Source organism: Anastrepha ludens, chromosome 4 (genome assembly GCF_028408465.1).
Source record: "Anastrepha ludens isolate Willacy chromosome 4, idAnaLude1.1, whole genome shotgun sequence".
NCBI lineage: Eukaryota > Metazoa > Arthropoda > Insecta > Diptera > Tephritidae > Anastrepha > Anastrepha ludens.
The window spans coordinates 24290796-24312036 of NC_071500.1; the positions used below are offsets into that span (position 1 = coordinate 24290796).

A 21241-nucleotide genomic window follows, 5' to 3' on the forward strand; every position below is an offset into this window, starting at 1 on the left:
ATGTGAAATGAAATGTAGAAAAAGGCTTGACAGTTCGGTGTGGTTTACATTTAACATCGGCCTTTGAAATTTAACCACCCTTTATAAGAGGGTTTGTGAGTTGGAACGTTTGTGCATCAATATCTAGAAAATTAATTAAATGCATTAACTTAAATAGCTGATATTACATAATTAAAATAATTCAGCAATGATATCAAATGAAAGAAATTCAATCAACCTTCTTTTTGGAGATGGTTGCCATCCGCTCGAAGGCAGAAGTACGGAATACAGAAGTACAAAATATTGCGCACTATTTTATGTCGGTATGTAAACGCTGAATAACTTTGTCATTTACAAACCGGTCGGCTTCAACATACATGCTTTCGATACGTCAATTCAGTACAATTTTAACCACGGATCGCTATACACCGAAACAACGCGTTGAAGTAGTGACGCTATACATCGAAAATAGTCGTTCTATTATTCTAACTCAACGCGCACATCGCAATGAGCACCGCGGCAAACATGCACCGTTTTTTGAGCACGGAACAGTAGAATATCGTCAAAATGCCGTTTATCAACGACCAAGACGTTCCAATGAACTTGTTGAAGCAGTGGGGGAGAGCCTTGCCCAGGAGTCAACAGTGTCGTATCGTCGTCGCGCTTAGCATTAAGGCGTCAGTGAAACCACAATGCGGCGCATTTTGAAGGATGATTTAAATTTGTTTCCGTGTAAAGGGCAATTGACACAAAAAATATTGCCGACAGACCATTCACGTCGCTTGGAATATGGCCAAACAGTCGCTCGAATGGTTGACACTGAACCCATTTTTTGGAAACAATTTTTAATGACTGACGAGACACATTTTAATCTCTCTGGCAGCGTGAATAAACAAAATTGCAGCATTTGGGGAACTGAGAATCCACACGAGATCCATGAAACGCCATTGCATGACCGGAAAGTAACTGTTTGGACCGGCATTTGCGCCAAAACCATCATTGGACCATATTTTTACCGTGAAAACGAAACGGTCGTTGGAAACCGATATCGATGTGTGTTGGCTCATTACGTCTGCCCGCAAATGCGTGAGAAAGGCTTAGATGGTTACTGGTTTCAACAAGATGGTGCGCCATGCTATACTGTGAATGCAACAATTAAATTTCTGCAACGAAAATTCCCGGGACGACTAGTGTCAAAAAGACGTGACATCGACTGGCCCACCCCAGGTCACCTGACTTTATCCCCCGGATCTCTTTTTGTGGGGTTATCTGAAAAGTAAGGCTTACGCCAACAAGCCGCATACTATTGACCAGCTTAAGGCAAACAGTAGTGCCGAAATCGACGCTATAAAATCCGAAATGCTTGGCAACGTAATGACAAACGCAGAAAAAAGATCGCAGTTTGTGATTGCTAATAAAGGTGGCCACTTGATTGATATTGTATTCAAAAAATAGTTTTAATAAATTGTAAATAACGAAACCAAATAAAAATACCTCACTTATACAAATCAGTTGTTTTTTTTTTTTCAAAATTATTCAATGTTTTCATACCGAGATAAAAGATGGTCCATCCTGTACTACTTACTATAGAGGTTCTTCTCATCATGCACAAAGATTCCACAGCTAATGGAACATTTGATTACATGATTTCATAAGCTATAAGTTAATGTAAAGTTAATTTGCAAAGTTTCCGTAAATTGTGTTCAAAATAAAAGTTGATTAGTTTTACTCGTAATTTGTCGTTCGGACCGTATGCACCCAGTATAAAACATTCACTTGAAACCCATTCACTATTGCGTTTAATGTAAAGTTAGAGAAAATAGCAAGGTTTGTATAAGTAGATCTACCCGAATAGAAGTCATATTGCTTTATGAAAATGTGTGCTTTGAAAGCTGTTATTTGATAACTAATTAATTATCAAATAATTGCGGTGTTTTTAACTGATTTGCAAATAGGTTATAAGCCATTTTCCATATGTCTAAGAAAACGTCTGTTTCAAGGTGGTTGTATATTAAAGAGAAAAAACGCGGAGAGAGTCTGCCCTTTCGAACCATCAGTAGCTTGCACAGATTTAAGCACATCTCCTTCGCTAACACAAAATTCCTCGATATAAACCACCTGATGAAGATGGGAGGAGTTTGATCTGATTTCTGACGCTTTGCAGCTATTGTATACTCGTATGCGACCAAAAAAGTGTGCAAATAAGTTGCAACTGTCTGAGGGATCTGTGACAAAAGATCCATTACATTCCACAGATTTGCGGATTATATTCACCTTCTTCTTGGAATTGAAAAATATCCAAAAAGATTTCGATTTTATATTTGACGCTAACGAATGTCGATATTTTTTATGTATTGTAGAAAAAGGGAAAATCTTTCAAAGTTTTTCCTAAGCTTATTAAAGATCGCTTTATACTTTGGAGAAGCAGTTAATTTGGAAATTTTATAGGCTTTGTCTTTCCGATATTTGGCTTTAAGGGGCTAGGAGTAGTCAGAACTTTCAAAAAATTATTTTGTCACAAAAAAAAAAAAAAAAATATTCAACCGAATCGTCTGAAATTTGAATATGTTGTTTACAACATCAAGGGCTATCGCCCGTACTAGAACGATATTATTATTTCAATTATTTCGTATTTTTTTGATTAAAAACCAGATTTTTAGAGTGTCAAATTAAAAACCATGCCATTTTGTCAATTTTCTGTTTTTATTCTAGTAGAGCTACAGTCATACTTTATTTTAATTTATTTTAATATTTTTTTTTGCTTTTTGTATGATATTTCAATAAATAGAAGAGAAAAAATGGACAACACCATCCAGGTCCAATTTTTCGGGAGGGTCAACTTCAGTGCCATTTTCAAAATTATTAAAATAAAAAAGAAAAATTAATTTTGGCCACATGAACTGAAATAAAAAATAGGAAATTAAAATATCGTTTTTCGTTTTTTTTATTCTAAAAACATTCTTGAAAATACCTTAAATTTTCGAGCTATAGACCACCGCGACCCCTTAATGGAAATTTCCGCATTGGGGGTACTTTCCTGAGCTTTATTCCCAAAAATACAACGGAAAAAGAGCAAAAAAGAAGGGCAGAACAAAAAATGTTGCAAGTATCGAATGTGTAAATTCAAAGTAAGTGCTGAGTACGCAATGAAAAAAAACTGTGTTGCAAGTATGTGGAAGAATCGAGTTTCAACTGTATGCATATGCAATTCTTTGTATTGGAATTAAAACATTCCATAGCAGTGTTAAATTGTAAAGCGGCGTTTAAAAAGTTTGTCTATGTGGTTCTTCATTTTAGCTTCAATGTAGAATTCTGAAGCTGGTTATAACCTTAGAACAAGCGTGGAACACATACCATACCTATAAATATATATATGTAAACATATATTATACTTGTGTAAGTACTTCTGAAGTGTTAACGATTCTGGTATTAAAGGGAGCTCAGTCCGACAATGTTGAAATATTTGGCCATCTACTAATACGAAGGTAGCCTTTTATATGTTGCGCCTCTGCAACACTCGTGATGAGCTGGAATTTGATACTTTTATCGAAAGTTTGGTATTTTTAAGCATAAACTTACAAATAACGTTTTCCTTTAAGAGCTTAATTGATTCTTTTTTGAGTGACTTGAAAAATTCATCTCGCCCATTAGATGAACATTTTTTTAAGGTGTTTTATTATGCTTTTTGACGTCGTTTATAGAGATAGGAGTGCATTGATCAATTTACTTTAGATTTACACGCTTAGTCTCTGTAAATCGTTGCTTCAACGAGTTTCAATGTCGCCGTCCATCCTTGCAGGATGAATTTTGTGCAGTCCGTCCAAAAACGGTGGTTGTGCCAGAAGCTATGGATGAAGTGCATCAAATAGTAACACAATATCATCATGTTGCATATCGCGAGAAAGAGCCATCCTTGAGAGCAGCATACATTCAATATTGCGTGAACAATTGGTCGTCAAGAAGAATTGTTTTCGTTGGATACCAAATAATTTGACAATTGCCCAAAAAAGAATTCGAGTGGACTGGTGTAAAGAAATGCTGAAGAAATACATTAGCGGTGGCTCAAAGTACGTTTTTGATGAGTCTTGGATATGAGCCGGAAACCAAACAGCAATTAATAGTACGGATATTTCATACTTAATTCAATAAAAGTTGTGCGTAGGAGAAGCACCTCAAAATAAATTCTCTGCTGTTTTTTGACAAATCTGGTAGCGTTATACCTGTTCCACTAGAAATACTTCAAACAGCCACTACTGAGTGGTATGCAATCAAAACCACCGCTGAAGACGAATTCTCCTTTACCAAGACAGTGAGGGTTCTCACGCATCGGCTCAAGCAAGAGCATTTTTGAGCACTGAAAATATCGAATTAATGGTTCATTCATCTCACAGTTCCGATTTGGCACCTGATTAATTCTTTTGTTCCCGAATATTAAAAACAAAATGCGGGGTCTACGTTCTTCATCTCCTGGAGAAGCTGTGGAAGCCTTTAAACAGATTATTTTGGAAGTATCCACTTGTGGGTAGCAAAAATGCTTTACAAATTGGTTAAATGAATGCAGAATTATATTGACTTCCAAGGAGAATATTTTGAAAAACAATAAAGTCAATTTCATATTTTATTGTGTTTTTGTTATTGAGCCAAAATATAAAAGGCGACCCTCGCACGTAGCTGTAACTTTAATTTCAGCCTTCCAGTGTCTTATGTTCAGCGTATTCCTTGTCTTCTATTTTAGTAATTACTAGGATTGCAAGAATGTCTGTAATGGTACTGGCCATAATCAACGTGACAGCAAGTGAACCTTTAGCCAATGCAGTGACCTTAAACGACTGTCCTTGGCGTTGCAGCAGCCATCGTTCCTTCTGCACTGTCCAGCAAACAGGAGGAGTAGAAGCCAGTATATAAAAGCGCAATCGCATTGTCGATGGTTATAGCAGTGCGCTTGCGGCAGCTTGACAAAGAACTGTCTAGAGGAAGCGGATAAATCGTGAAAAAACATGCAAAAATTGGTACAGCATAACGCAATTAATTGTTATATGGAACTGAAAAGAAACTATCTAAACCTGTTTTTTGCATTTTTTTATACTATAACTCATATTCTTGTTGTTAAAATTCTTTTACTTGCAGTTGATCTTAGCCTGCCTATTGGGCACTGTTGCTTGGGCCACTGAAGTTTACTACACGCCCGCTGCTACTGCCGCTGCAGCTTATTATGCACCGCTCCCCATAGCAGTGCCTGCAGCACGCAGTGCTGCCATTGTGCCATTGGCCTACTCACGCATCCAGGCAGCTATGCCACTGCCAGCTGTAGAAACTTACAACAGCGTGCAGACACCGGATTCTTTCCAGCAACAATATCGTTCCGACTACAAACCGGTCACCTATGAATTTATACATTGATTAGCAGAAAACACTTGAACGAAAACTCCAAAGGATGTCGTGTAAATTTACGTAAATGCATAAAGCCAAGTGAAATAAAACTAAAAATGAAACAAACACTTATTTTTACTTTTTAAGTAGCAGCGGTTTATTTAACAGGCAACTATGGTAATTTTATAAATTTTTTTTCGTTTACTTCTGCTGCTTTTGCCCATACAGTCGATGACTTCTGACGCTTACTCAATGCAAGCCATGGTTTAATATGGTGCCATGCAGCAGAGGTGTAACAATTTGATGTGTGGTGACCAAGGGTTCCACAATATGCACCGCAGCAGGCAATGCAGCAAGGTGCTCCTCGCGATATGTAGTTAGGATAGGTGCGGAGTGCAGGAATCCAGGACGGGCAAATGCCATGGCAAAGAAGGAAATCAAAATGAGCTGAAATGTGAATAGGCGGGTAGTGACTGTATTGGACCTTCCTTGCTTTGTAATATTTATGAAACTTACCAACTTAAACATTTTGCTTACTGGAGAGTCGTTGGCAAATATACTTCTAACTGTAAAGTTGGACACTGTTTGAGTTAATGTTGCCTCAAACGGTTGTTCTCTGCGCTTATATACCACAATTAACAGCGGCGATATTAAAATGTTTGTGACACTGGCTGCATATGTTTGTTGCACTTTTGTGTCTTCCAACATGAAGTTGGTTGACAATTGTCTACATACATACTTTGAAACTCTATAACTATTTTTGATAGTTTTTGAAGTGAAGCCGCTTGCAGTTTTCGGTCAAATGTTGTAACATCAAAAGTAGTATCATGTTCTGTGGCCAGGTATGTGTGATGTGCGTTGAGAATACACATGAGACATATATGCACATTTACATACATACGATTCTCAAGTTGCAGCTATGCAAATTTGTACTTACTCGTGTTTGAGTTACCGAACGATATGCAACGTTGACTTTGGTAGAGTTTAAGGGCAACAATCATATACATTTTTACTTTAATGTTGAACTCTATCCAGAACTCTAAATATATATTTGTATATAATCTATAATAGCACCCAACCTTCTTTACTGTTATTTTGTGTATGTTTTATGTGGATATTTTTAGTTTTACTATATATTCCGGCCGCCGTGGGCAGGTGCATGTTTACATTCTGTAATGCCCGGGTACATGCCATCAAATGATAGAAATAGCTAAGCTTCTTCTATCAGCGCTGGCGCATTTATGGATGGAACTTTCATGGTTTTCGACAAAATCCATCTTTCGTCAGCCTCAGTAAAAAAAGTATTTGAGTCCTAGTGATCTTTGTCAACCAGTTCACGGACAAAGTGCTGTTTTATGGACTAAATAGTGGATATGCTAAAATGCAGGTTCTCAGTTATCTTTTACTCCGAATTACCATTTTCAAGAGCTGAATCACTATTTGTAATGTTTCTACATACGTGCGATTGCATATTTTTGGTTCAAACGGTTTAAATTGGGTTAATCTGAGATTGAAAAATGTCAAATGAAGTGCAGAAAAAAGGTAGAAAAAGCGTGGTTTACATTCAACATCGGCCCTTGAAATTTTACTTTACTTTGCCTAAAATTGCCCATGCGGCATTTTACTGAATGTGACCCAATTATTTTCTTCCAATATCCTAGAGTGACGGGTGCGCATACTTTTTGTGTTTGGCCTTTAGCTTTTTTTCTTGCTATCGAAAAGGTTACAAGAACCTGGAACTGTAAATTCTTCATTTCAAATGGCATATTCTTCGGAGCATATGAATTTTTGGAACAAAACATACCCAACAATCGACCTACCAAGGGTAGGATTATTCAAAACCATACGAAAATCTTGGCTTTTGTACAAAGTTCTTTGTCAGAAGTCCGCAAAGCACAAGCAATTTTATTATTTTCGGAAAAATGTCTAATAACATCAGCATATGCAGACCGATAGCCTCTGCTGTTAGTTACCTTGATTTCGCAGTATGATTATTTATAATTATTTTTGAAGTAAATACATAAGTTAATCAGCCAATGTTGGCATCATGTGTACCAACATACGTTGTGTTACATAACAAAGAAAAAGAAATTGAAAATCAAATGTAGGCAACGCATGAAATTTTATTAGTCACTTTTTTATAACAAACTTCAGATATCTTTCTTTTAAAATAGATTTATTCCGGTTCAATGCGGACCAAGTTTCCTCTAAAATATTTACCTTTATTTGGCTCATATGGCATTTGTAAATTAGCCAAATGGGAACATAAATACGGTTTCTAGAAATATCTTCACTTCATCTCAACCCTCTCTTTCATATTTAATTTTTTTTGTACGATGTGTAAAACCTATCGATAGCCTTAGTCAGAGTGAGATTTAACGCCACTAAAAACACGTAAAGTCCGAGGACGGTTCATCCTACAGGGATACCGATTTTATAATTACGTCTGGAGGCCGCCGCGAGCAATAAGCTTAATCGTCAGTTATATTTGTCTGCTGTTCGTCTTGCTGCATTTTATCAATACGGCTGTTGTTCTTGCTGCTGCGTTTGCCGTCTTCAACCAACGTTGCAAAGTTCCACGATAATATCGTGTTGCAGAAGCTTGCACTGCCCTCCACTTTTCATACGACTCAAGCATTTGTGGGACTAGATTATTTGGGCGTTGGAAACACACCAGTTTTGTTTGCTAGGTCATCGCGTTTTTAAGCGAACTGGCTGCTATGAAAGGCCACTTGAACGGCAGTCTTCTCTTCGTCCAAGCATTCTGAGCAATAAGGACTACTAGCCAAGTCTAGGAAATGCAGATATTTTTGGAAAAATCAACGACTCGTTTTAGGCAGATCCCTTCGTTAATCCGTAGGATCAACCTATTCGCCTACGAAATGTTTGGTGACTGGTCCTATTTCGATTGCCATTCAGCTATTGAGGTGAACGTTCTGGCTGTTTGAGTTCCTCTGTCGGCTTGGGACCTTGCGAGCAGTACAACCTCTTGTATTCATTTGCCTGGATTGTCTGACACTGTCCTATAGGCACGTGTGCTCCTCAATGCACCTGTTCTTCTAACCTGCAGTACATTTTTAAAATTACCCTTTTTTGTTCCAGCTCACATTGGAGAGGTGTACAGTATTACAGAGTCCGTTACAGAGGAAAGAATTTTTCTCCTGGCGCCTTGTGGTCTTCCTATGCTCGGTAGTATACCCCTTACCGCATTGTGAATCTTCGTCGTCTTCACACTAACAGCTGTAAGATGTTCTAACATTCAGGAAATCTCTGGAATCAACATGGGATCCCTACAAAATGCTGTATATCAAAATTCTTTTCGTACGAAATACTGTAAATTAACGTAACAAAATTCTGCAGTGACAAAATTCTGTATTTACAGAATTCTGTATTTACAAAATTCTGTAAAAACAAAATTCTGCACTGTCTTAAAAAAATTCTGTATTGACGAAATTTTGTATTGACAAAATTGTGTATTGACGAAATTCTGTACTGGCGAAATTCTGTACTGACGAAATTCTGTATTAACAAAATTCTGTATTGAAAAAATTTCTTGTTGACAAAAGTCAACGAAAAAAGGAGTACTACGCAAAACTACGGTGGATTGCGTAGCCGGAGTTGGACTGATGAGGGTTATTTTTTTGAAGCGCGGCCGAAGGCCGCCCACGCTAAAAGGAGTTCTACGCAAAAATACGGTGGATTCTATCGAAACTGAAGAAAAGAAGTGCGCACTTTTTTTATAAAATTTGTTGAATTTCTTATCATTTACTTACAGCATTTCGTCAATACAGAATTTTGTCAATACAAAATTTCGTCAATACAGAATTTCGTCAATACAGCATTCCGGCAATACAGAATATTTTTTACAGAATTTTGAAATACAGAATTTCGTATACAGCATTTTGTAAACAGAATATTGTATCATACAGCATTACGTACCCAACCCAATCAACATGCATTGAAAGATATTTAATACTTTAAAAACATTCATTTACACTATAGTTCTATAGTTTATTATTTTTTTTCACATATATTAATTTTTTTATTCGTTTTACGCTTATTAGAATGCAATGAAAAAGGCGCACGTTGAAAGATCATTGCGCGAAATTGTTCACCATTTACTCCATTTTTATCAAAATAATTGTCAAGTAAATGTACTAGGTGAAGTTACCACTAAAAATGGCAAAGTTCATGGTAGCTAAATAGTAACAATTGTATGCGACTAATTAATTGAAAAATAAAAAGAAGAAACGTCAGTACCATTTCGCCCACCCGTTTTCGTTTTATTAACAAATTGAGAGTACCTTTTCAATAGACGGCACAGCAATCATCGTTGCAATTAAATACATGTCCAATGTAAATTAAAAGGCCGCAAGGTAAATGTGGTACTGTGATTAAAACACAAATCGATATACAGTCACTCACACCTTATTTGATACAGTTAACATTTTTTTTTTATATTTTGCAAAAATGGGAAAACAGAGTATGCATAAATGGTAAATAAGCAAATTTAAATGGTAGAATAGCTCATAATAAACCTTTCGTAAATGCAAAGAATAGAAGTAAGAGATTGCATCGCGTGTCCATAAAAATTGATCCCCAACATTTCGAGGATCGTTCTTTCTACGGTCGAGGTGTAAAAAAAAACTTTTTGGACCGGGTGGCAGACCTTTTATATAGCACGAGGTCAGTGCGGAGCTCAAACCACAAAATTTGTGAGCCACTATAGAACACGGCGGGGGAAAGTTATGGTTTCGGCATCCTTGTCCTCAAATGGAGTTGAAAATTTGACCTTTATCAAAGTAGTTATGAACAAATACGTTAATTTAAAACTTCTGCAAGAAAATTTGGTTCGAAGCGCTAGAAAATTACAAATTGAAGATTACTTTCGCTTTTATCAAGATAACTACCCTAAGCACAAATCACAAACAAATGTCCGCACTTTGCTGAAACTCCTGCACAATCAGCTGATTTGAATGTCATCAAAAATTTGTGGTCGGTTTTGAAGAAAATATGACATCTATAACAAATCTTAAAAAGGTGATACTTGAAGAGTGGAACCAAATTAGTCTAGAGTACACAAGAAATTGGCATGGAGTCACGTAGACTTCAATCTGTCATTAATAATAAAGTATTATATATCCAACAAAGTACTGATTGGTTGGCTGGTTAAAGTGGTGATTCTTCCAGAATCCAACTATCGCTTCCGTAACATTTTGTTGCCACATTCTCGTTACCAACTTGTTTAACGGTTATTTACAGCATAACTATATCCAGTCTGTGCGGCGTAAGAACCTTATTAGGTTGTTGGCGTCTAAGCCAGACAGTTGTTCGAGACTCTCGAACAGCGGTTGGCCCAAGGTTAACATTCTGTCCTTCCATAGGGCATTCACAGAGGAAATGGAAGATTTTTTCCTTTTTCCCTGGTTGCTTACAACTGTGATAGTATGTCTTGTGAGGGATACCAATTTTGGCTTCTTGTTCTCCGACAGACTAAAAGCCAGTTATGACTGCCGTTAGTGTCCAGGCGTCCTGTCGTTTCATGTTTACCAATGCCGACGATTGCTTGTGGTTGCAGGTGGACTATAACGTCTTGCTAATTTTGCATTTCGTCTGGTCTTTTCATTTACAATCCGCGATTCGGAGGTATTTTAAGGAAATTGTATTCTTGACTGCTCCGAATGGTGTGAATAGCGGTTCTGCAAGAGCGTTATTCATGGCAGATCCCCCTCTTGCCAGTTCATCTGCTTTTTCGTTACCTTCAATGTTCCGATGTCCCGGGATCCAGATTAAGGTAACTTACTCAAGGTGGTAAGCCTATTCCTACTTTGTTCCACCACTTTAGAGGTTGTTGTAGCCGAACCCAGTGCCTAGATTGCAGCTTGGCTATCCAAAAGAATAGCGATATTGTCCTTAAAAGAAAAATCTGCGATTAGTAGCCCACAGGCTTCCCCAATCTCCAGTACTTCCGCCAGGAAGACAGTGCTGGTATTAGGGAGACGCACAGATTTCGCAATTTTAAGTCTGTGAAATATATATTAGCGCCAACACTACAATCCATTTTACAGCCATCTGTATAGACTGTAGTGTCGAAGTTGTTTAGTGAGAATCCCTTATTCCGTTCTTCCTTAAATGGAAAGAGAGTGGCCAAATTGCTATTGAATCTTACCGTCGGGACGATGTATTGTAGTTAGTCTTCACCAAGGTTAAAAGTACTACAAAGTAATATTGTAAATATCATAAAATTTTAAACATTACAAATAAATAGTTACTCTTTTTTAACTGATCATTTAAGCTGTGGCGTGAGTTCTCTGTATGTTTTTTTTTGCATTAGAATGAAAAGAGTTTCCACTTTTTTGTATTTCATGTTGAGAAATGAAATAAAATACAAAAAATTTTCCAAAAAATACTATGAAATATAGAATACTTTACAAAAAATCGTAATTGTATCATATAATGTGTTAGTGACTGTATGCATGTATACCTGGAAATGTAGAAGTGCACTTTAAAGATGAATGAACATAATACGTAGTAAGTAGTCGCCAACATCACCTGTTTTGATTGGCACTTCGTTAATTGTTTTTTATGTCATTATGTTATGACATGAATGTTGGCGGAGAGAAATATTTTTATGAAATATCCAAATGCTGAAGGAAACGCTTACATTCTATTTGTATATAAAAGGTGCGTTAATCCGAATCATTGTGCGATGTTATTTGCTTACCCATGAGACGAATAGAAAGGCGCGTCAACAGTAAAAGGGAAACATGTACAAATATAACGGTAAGTAATGACCAAATTACAAGTGGTTGTATTTAAAGAATTTTGAATTTTAGTTGCAGTATTGCTAATATCGACATATAACATAATCTTTGCTGCCAGCCACGTAATCTTTTGTAACGTACCTCCTATGCAGTTTGTAATCGAGTATCCACTTATTGCTGAAGCCGTGCCGACAGCACAACCGACGCCTTTGGGTATTGGTCGCCAACTCAATAGTCCAGAAAGTGGCAACGGCAATATTACAGAGATTTTTGGACACTTGCACACAAATTGGCCTATTAACGATTCAGTAATTATATTATGGACAGCAGCGGAGGTCGACTGGAAGTACCTGCCTACAAATGTTTTCGAAGATATCAATCATCAGTTAAAGTATTACTATGTGTTGCTTCAGCGTAAGGGCTACTCGCTATATAAAGTCGTGAAAAAAGCGTTATTACCAAGCAAGCCAATCAAAACCGGCTATAATGTGATCTTTAAGCCAATTAGCAATTTTTCAATCAATGTTGGATTCACATTCAATCTTGGGGCAAGTGGAAATTTAAATTTTTTTTGATTACTCGCCTATGCATTTATGTGAGAAAATCAGCGCAAAATATAATAAAATATGAATAAAATAAAAAAATATACATGAAGACATAGGTACATACACCTATTTATAATATATAAATAAAAATTTGTTTTCCCAATAATTCTATTTTCTTTTATTTGGTTGTTTTTTGTTACGTCAACTGTTCTATTTGGTTTTCCAATGAACAAAAATCGATGTTGACATGCTGAGATGTGCGCGTTGGTTTGGTGGCGTCTGTAAAATCAATTGTCTGTGATTAAGTAACTGATGCCAAATCACCATGGCAAGTTAAACGATTGAGCAGGCACGTGCAAATGATACATTTTTATAATAAACGTGTTGAGGTATGGTTATATCTCGCGCAGTTGACTTAACAATTCGACCCAGATGACGCGATTTGATACGGAGTACGCACATCTTTCACCCAAGGCTTAAAAATCTTGAAACGAAGGCAATTCTTTTTGCAAAATACATAGTAACAAGCAACTAAAGCTCAATTGGAGACTACTATCAGAACTTAATTTCAGAACGCTCTCAGCCTTGTTAAACGCAGAGCTGTAAAATTGTGGAGTTGTATAAGTACAAAACTATAAAATGGTTTAACGCTTGGGGTATACAAACAAATCAATAGTGACAAAACAATTCATGTAGTTTACTCTTAATACAAAGGGGAACAAAGAATCTCACAATAAACAATTCCTAAATTCCTATAGACACCAAAGCAAAATGCCTTTTAAGGGGGGAAACCGGTTTAAGAGGCCAAAATTTTGGTGTTTTTTGAGAATTTTTTGAACAAAGAAGGAATAATCAGAAATTGTTTAAGTTTAGAGGATATTTTATTTATATTTTTAGGTATACTTTTAAATTTTTTTGAAGCTATTTCCGCGAGAGATAATGCCATTAGAGCGTGCTGTCGCCGTCCGAGTGCCTTGCTGGTGGGAGTTCCTGAAGTTTCAATTTTTCTCTGAAATCAACAGCAATTTTTTTTTTTTTATTAACAACATATTTCCTAAGAATATGAACCTAATTGTGGTAAAAAAATATTGAAAATTGCATGCTTTTGAGGCGCTTGAACACAAAGTAGTTTTTTATACCATATTTTGCTTAAAAAACCATATTTTAAATAATAATATAATCCCAGAATTAGGTTCATATAAATTAGAATTGAATAAAGAAAAAATCCCGAAAAATTTTAGAACGATGGGTCGATAAAAACTCGTTTCGGGAAAAACGCGTTTGAAATAAAGCATCGTATCGGAGGCGCTACGGGGCTGAACCGACGGGCGCTCACTTAAGTGCTCATAGCATCGGGAATAATACGAATTTAGCTTTAAAGTTTTTACCACATATTCTTGAGTAGTTATACTAACGATTTATGCAATAAAAGAAATCCCTCTTTCCCCCCTTTATGACTACTGACTCCAAACTTCTCTGAGAAGAAAATATTATGTTGAAAAAATTGAGGTAAAAACCTGATTCCGACAACTACATTGTCTACTTGGTAGGCAATCGAAATTGTCATTGCTGAATAAAATCTACCCAATCTGGGTATGCGGCCTAGAAATCTGGGGAGCTGCAAGTACAATCGAAAATACTCAGAACAATAATTAATGCTCCTTTGTACATCTCAAATGAAGATATCCATCGCGACCTGAATGTCGTTACATTACCAGAAGTCATCCGCAAACGCAGCACAAATCATACGAGTACGGACATGCGACAACTCCCATTAACAGAAAGCTGATACTCCATGCTCAAACGACCAACACCAACTCAGCTGAAAACCAGAAAAAAATAAAGGTATATTCATACATTAGAAACTCACAGAAATAGTCAACCAAAGTGTAGCATTGATATTAATTAATATTATGACATGCAAGCTATAAAAAATGTTAGTGCCATACGACAGGTGTAATTAATAAAGGAAGCCAAAAAACAAATGAATAAAAAGTTATGTGCAATTATTGTGCATTCCTTTCTTCCCCTAAATGATGCCTTCTATTCACCCTCTTCATAAGGGTCTTTCAAAATACTCGTCTAGATGTTGTTGCAAAAAAAAAAAATTTTAATTTAGATTATTTCCGGTTTCACTTTTTGTATTCAAAACACGGCTCTACTTTATGTATGTGAAAAATTACATCATTCAAATGTCCACCATGAGCTCGTCTACAGGTAAACTCCGCCAAAAACATTCGATTCATCAATGACGAATAGTTGAGAACGTCGAGATACCGATTGCTTCCTTAATTCAGCAACACTTTGCGTTACAGCAGCAAAATTCTCAACAGAACCTACAGTTTTTGGTCTACCAGTTCTTTTTCTATTCTCGACAGAACCAGTTCCTTGAACTTTGTTGACCAACCTTTGCATTGTCGACTCATTCGGAAGATTATTTTCGCCAAAAAAATCATGAATTTTGCAATATGTTGTTCTTAAAGATCGACCTTTTTCATAATAAGTTTCAATAATTTGATCGAGTGGTTCTATCGTGTAAAATTGTGCATCTGGTTGCTTGATGATGACAAAGATGACATAAAACAATGTACCGTCTAGGAATTATTCACTACTCACATCTAGGAGTCACTTATGAAAGACCCTTTATTTCACGTTCATTTGTGAAATATGGACAATTCTGTTAGAATTATCTCCATATTTGTTGTTCAAATGTCTCACTCAAAATTCTCAAAAAAATTAAAATTAAAATTAATTAATGTAAAACAGATCATGGAGCTAAAAAAAATATGTACATTTCCCTTCCTCTTTACTCTTACTGTGACAATATAAAACAAATGTGTGATATTTCTGGAAGAGAAAACAATATGTGAATGATGTAAAAGCAAGATTAAAAAAAAACAAAATAAATAATTGGCGCGTACACTTCTGTTAGGTGTTTGGCCGAGCTCCTCCTCCTATTTGTGGTGTGCGTCTTGATGTTGTTCCACAAATGGAGGGACCTACAGTTTCAAGCCGACTCCGAACGGCAGGTATTTTTATGAGGAGCTTTTTCATGGCAGAATTACACTCGGAGGTTTGCCATTGCCTGCCCAGGGGCGACCGCTATTAGAAAAATGTTTTTATTAATTTTGGTGTTTTCACCGAGATTCGTACCAACGACCTCTCTGTGAATTCCGAATGGTAATCACGCACCAACCCATTCGGCTACGGCGGCCGCCATGGCATAAAAAAACACCATTAGTTTTAACTTTCTTTCCACTCGAAGGAGATATAAAAATAGAAATAAAGGTACGGGTATCCTATCAAAGAATGAAAATATTAAATACACAAAAATTCTAATATACCTACGGTGACCACATTTTTAGTGTCAAAATACTGAACAGCACAAGAAATGGAAAATGGAAAAATGTTAGATGCAAAACTGGCAAACAGTTGTCAATATTTTTTTTTCTCCATAGAAATTGTTTTGGTTGAAAATTTAATAATTTTTGGTTTGTTTAATTATCACTGACGATGTAAAGAAACAGCAAAGAGAAGTAGTTGTTAATTTAATTGCGCAATTTGCTGATAGTGATAGACAGCTCGAGGAAATCGCTAAACGAGGCATACGCATGCGAAATTCGACAATACCTTTTAGAATAAGAAATAACTGGCCAAAGAGCTTTTTTCTGTAATATGAATATTAATTATACATTCTGTAATATCTAACAAACGTAACAAGTAAGTAATTGCGGATTTTTTTTAGAAAACGAAAAATCAACAGAACGAAATTTGGCAAACCAATTTTGACACTGTCGTTCTTTTAAGGCTTCGTCACCATAAACAGCATATAACTTTTTATGAGCTTCCGATGCGGTTTTCCCTTTGCGGAAATAAAAAAGCAAAATATGAGGAAAATGTTCCTTTTCATTTTCCATTATTCAACTAACGCCAAACGAAAACTGCGCAACCGATCGAAAAACTTATTTTACTGATTGGCAGCTGAACTATCAAATATCAAATAACAAGATGTTTTTTACATTTGTACTATGTCTGCAAAAATAAAAATTCAACAGAAGCCATCTATGAGTGAAATCCGCAACTACTTAGTTGCCAAACTAATAGAATTATCTCTAAAAACTAGGTAATCTGAACCTATTATAAGCTGCTTAAAATCTACTGCAAAGTTCCTACTGAAATCTCGAATAAATAAAAACGCGAGTTGATATAAATGTGGTAAAAAATAATGCTAAAATAAAAATGTGCAACAGAATGTCAATCTTTTGCTCAAAAATATGGAAAGCTGAATTTCGTTTCGAATGATTTAGATCAGAACGATATTTAATTGATTCATAGCGTTTAATTGTTTAAACTAACGGTTTTATTTTGTAGTAGCTCTGAGGGATATATGTAAATTTTTTCACTCACTCAAACTCGCATGCATGAGTGATCGAAATATTCTCACGCATTCGCATTCTCTCCTAATGCTTTTTTTACATTCAGTAGCACCGTAAAGATTGTTTAATAATTTCGAAAAGTGTCTTTATATTTGCAATCAAAAAATCGCATTTTCCAAAATAATAACGTGTGATTTAAATCTCCATTGGTTACATTGATTGAACCATCTTACATCACTACTCAGCTGGGTAAGTTTAGATTTTCCAGTTGGGTGCGTGCATACTCGTATGGCTGGAGGGCGCCTCCCATATCCAAATTTATTGCATATATTTAGGCTGCTTGTGGCTTAATAATTCGAATTGATGTGGAGTACTATGTAATTGTTTCAGGCGAATCATAAAATTTACATTAAACTGATGCAACCTAAACTAGATCGTTGATTGTTCAGCTATGTATAAAAAATAAATAAAATAAAACGAAGATCCTTTTGCTATGATCCTTGTATGTATGACTTTGGGAAAATTAGACTGGATAAAATCCGGGCGTTAGAAGAGGAGTGCGAGATAACCGCCGAATATACTGAATAACTTCTAGGCTCTACGCAGTTTCGATTAAAATTAGTTTTGGTAAAAAGCTTTTAACCAAAATATTATGGAGTAAAAATCTTCATAAAATTTTTATAAATTTGGAAGTTTTCTTAAATACACGAAATAAACTGTGAGGTCTTTTTACGCTGTAATTTGTTTTTGTTGTAAATATTATGTTTAAATTAAAGTTCCCTTTATTTTATACATTCCGTCGAAACAGTAAAGGGAATTGTTCAATAAAACGCAAAATAATAGTTTAATCATCAAAATTTATTTTTGCCTATGGAACCGCCATAGCTTAGAAACTCTTTGACCAATCCAATTGTAAGGAATGGTATGTATGGACTTATTTACGGAAAATATTCAATAAAATGTTTATAATATTTTGAATGAATTTCTGCGCAAGTTGATCGGCTCCAAACCAACCGAATTTACCTTTACAACTGCTTGACCGCCCATTTTTCTTTTCCTTTGAGTTTGTGCTTAACTTTTGCCCAAACATTTCAATTTATTAGGATCAGGCGACTGTAAAAGCCAATCCAACATCTATTTCCCATTTCGCTGTTTCCACTCTCCCTACTTTTGGCTTCGCTGTGTTGGGATCGTTGTCTTCTTGTAAAATCTAAGGTTGACTGAACTGAACAGCATTCAAATTGGCAGTAAACAGAAAGGAACGGCAAAATCCTTTTTCGAAAAAGCAACCCCAAACATGAATCTTAACTGGATGCTTAACGTTCGCTGAAGTTGTCGATTAACAGCAGCACACCAGGACCGACGTTTGCAACCATGCGTCCAAAAGGAAGATTGATCCATTTACACATTCCTTTTTGAATTTCGTTTAGCCCATGCAAGTATTTTTTCAATGTGTGATAATGAAAGCAGCGGTTTTTTCAATGCGCTCCGAAATTTGAAGTCTTTTGTATGTAAACGTCTTTGGATATATTCACACCATTTTTTCTTAAAACATCTCCTGCTTCACGCCACGATAAGACCGGCTTTGTCACAAGCAAATCAAAGATCTTCTGTTCTTGCCTTGGAGAGGTATTTTTTGTAGCCTCTTCCGGAGAAATCGTCAACATTTTTTACTTCAATGATATAGCACTCACTTATTTATGAATGTGTTGGACTTCTTCAAATTTTTTGCTGCAGATGCACGTGCCACTTTTGGGCCTTCAAGGTGTAAACATAGGAAAACTGACGACACAAACAATTTTTTAGGTCGGTGTGGCCGTCATTGGCCTCTAAATTATAAAAATACTGCTTCAAATCGTTTTTTATACGCGGAACTCATTTTGTAAAAATATACGCCTTCTAATATTCTCAAAAAACTAAAAAATTGCAAAAAAATTTTTTTTTCACACACCCATTATACATACTAGTACCCCTATTATTTTTCACATGACTGTAACTGCTGCATAATGTAATTTTTCTTTGCCTAACCTTAACCTCGGTCAGTGCTTTTTGCTGGCCAATTGAGAACAGCAATTTTTTCTCTGCGAAGTTAATTTTTCACAACTTTTGGTGTGTTCTTTGGGTCATTATCATGCATCAATGGCGAGTTTAGCGTCATGAACTCGAAGGAATATGGTTTCATCGTATTTTTGAAAATATAAAAATAAACAAACTTGCCAATATTGCCATTTGTTCTCATAATTGGTCCAAATCCACTCCAAAAAATGAGCCCCGCCCTAAGTTATCCACATCATGCTTTACGATCTTTGTCGTATGCCGGGGATTGAACTCTTAGTTTTTCACGATGAATAAAAGTCTTCCCATCAGGATCAACCATTTTGATTTTAGTTTTGTTCGTAAGAAGTATTCTTTTCCAGAATTTGTTGTCTCTGTTTCTACGGGCATTTGTTAAAAACTAATTTTTTTCCGACAGTTCCTTCTGACATCCTCATACATTTGATTCATTACTCATATTTAAGCTATATTCCTATTTATAGAGAGAAGTGATTCACAGCATAACATTAGCATAAAAATATGTGCGAATATCGGTTAATCTTCTAAGAAATAACAATCCATATAGAGGACACTACAAGTGCGCCATTTCTCTGCCCATAACGGTAAATCATTATCTCACTGCACTAGTTTCTTATTAACCTCTAATCCTTCTCTATAAAACCAGTCCCTACCCTCGTCAATCTACGCAGCCGTTGTGTGGTTGCCGTCCTTATCTGATGCTTTTATAATTTGCTCATTTCTTGAAATGCTTAAGGCAACGTCTACAGCGACAATAAGACGTAATCAATCGTAGCGACAATGTGAAAGAATGTAGTTAGAGGATGTGATCTGCTAAAATCGATCTGTTCAAATGGAATAAATAATAAAAGTGTTGCCTTTGTGTTCTATTTCGAGATTGTAAATATTTTCTGCTTGGTGTTGGCGGATTGCTGCGCGGCCGCTTTTACGTGCAAACCTAATCAGCAACTCCAGTCACGTGGGCTTGCCGCCGGCTTCGAATAGCGCGAAACCAAAGAGAAACAAGATATAATACTCATAAACCATTAGGTAATATAAGTCATTCAAGCGAAATGTAGAAAAACTATAAGCGAGGCACACGCATTCACACCCACATAATTGACACTCTAGTGAAATTGCATAATTTTTGGCAATTCCTTATTGAGCTGTCGCTACCTTACGGGCCAACAAGCCTTCGGTCATTAAGTGCCGCCAATGTGTATGGTCGCTATAGTCGCAACAGTCAACGGGTATGCTAACGCTTTCGGCCACGTCATGGCCACGATGTGCGCTTCTGCTTTCAACGTTACAGCTGGTAAAAACCAAGTACCAAATAAAGGGGGAAAAAAGGCATGCAAGGTTCTTGTTTATGTATTTTGTGTTATTTGTCACGTGGCGGCGATAAATGTTGGGTGGCTATTCATCTATAAAACACTGCGCAGCAAAGTGTATGGCAACAAAACAGTTTAATCATTCGTTCACCATACATCTACAGGAGAAGTTCATTAAAAAAAACCTAAAATGTTCAAGTTTTTCGCTTTCGTACTTATGGTTCTTGCTTCTGTCGCCAATGCCGAGCCTAAGCCTAAGCCCAGCGTGCTGGCGTACTCAGCGCCGGTGCTCCCTATCGCGCCCTCAGCTGCCATTTACACCCGGGAGTACCATGGAAACTTTGCTGCGCCCTATGTTGCTGCGCCCTACATAGCCGCAGCTGCCCCAGCTCCGTACGTCGCCTCGCCATATGTAGCCTCACCATATTTCGCGGCGCCTTACGCTCCTGCCTACACTGCACCGCTGCTGTTGAAGAAGTGATTGCTGTGAAGTTTTGTAGTGAACTAAGATAACTTTTATTAAAATGATAACGATAGAAAGTTTTACGATATATACAATATATATATTTTTTTTCAATAAAAAGAAATGATGTTTTTTAAATAAACAGAAATTATTTTTATGAAATACAATGCATTCTTTTTTATTTTTTATTACACATGCACATAAATATATGTACTATGTATTATGTTTTGTGCGCGTTGACTGCATGCCAGTGTCTTTCCATTGCTTCGCTTCATTTTAGGGCGTGCACAAATATTCGAAGCATCTGTAGTTTAATTTTTAACATTAACATTAAAATTAATTTTTTTTATAAATTTAAATA

General features: G+C 36.3%; 4 protein-coding genes across 4 annotated transcripts; 3 read left to right on the forward strand and 1 right to left on the reverse strand.

Moving 5' to 3' along the window:
• The first annotated feature begins 4909 nt into the window (after window positions 1-4909).
• Window positions 4910-5459, forward strand: LOC128861370 (uncharacterized). Its single transcript, XM_054099474.1, has 2 exons — window positions 4910-4988; window positions 5107-5459. The coding sequence occupies exons 1-2, from the start codon at window positions 4977-4979 to the stop codon at window positions 5377-5379; spliced, it is 285 nt and encodes a 94-aa protein (XP_053955449.1). The 5' UTR covers window positions 4910-4976; the 3' UTR covers window positions 5380-5459.
• Window positions 5460-5504: 45 nt separating this feature from the next.
• LOC128861371 (uncharacterized) lies at window positions 5505-5950 on the reverse strand. The gene is made up of 2 exons (XM_054099475.1): window positions 5866-5950; window positions 5505-5796 (listed from the first exon to the last, which is right to left on the reverse strand). Exons 1-2 carry the CDS (start codon window positions 5875-5877, stop codon window positions 5599-5601), a joined length of 210 nt encoding a protein of 69 aa, XP_053955450.1. The 5' UTR covers window positions 5878-5950; the 3' UTR covers window positions 5505-5598.
• A 5954-nt stretch (window positions 5951-11904) lies between these two features.
• Window positions 11905-12766, forward strand: LOC128861577 (uncharacterized). Its single transcript, XM_054099818.1, has 2 exons — window positions 11905-12132; window positions 12186-12766. The coding sequence occupies exons 1-2, from the start codon at window positions 12117-12119 to the stop codon at window positions 12686-12688; spliced, it is 519 nt and encodes a 172-aa protein (XP_053955793.1). The 5' UTR covers window positions 11905-12116; the 3' UTR covers window positions 12689-12766.
• Window positions 12767-20322: 7556 nt separating this feature from the next.
• LOC128861311 (vitelline membrane protein Vm26Ab) lies at window positions 20323-21031 on the forward strand. Its single transcript, XM_054099354.1, has one exon. It carries the CDS (start codon window positions 20608-20610, stop codon window positions 20896-20898), a length of 291 nt encoding a protein of 96 aa, XP_053955329.1. The 5' UTR covers window positions 20323-20607; the 3' UTR covers window positions 20899-21031.
• Window positions 21032-21241: the final 210 nt, after the last annotated feature.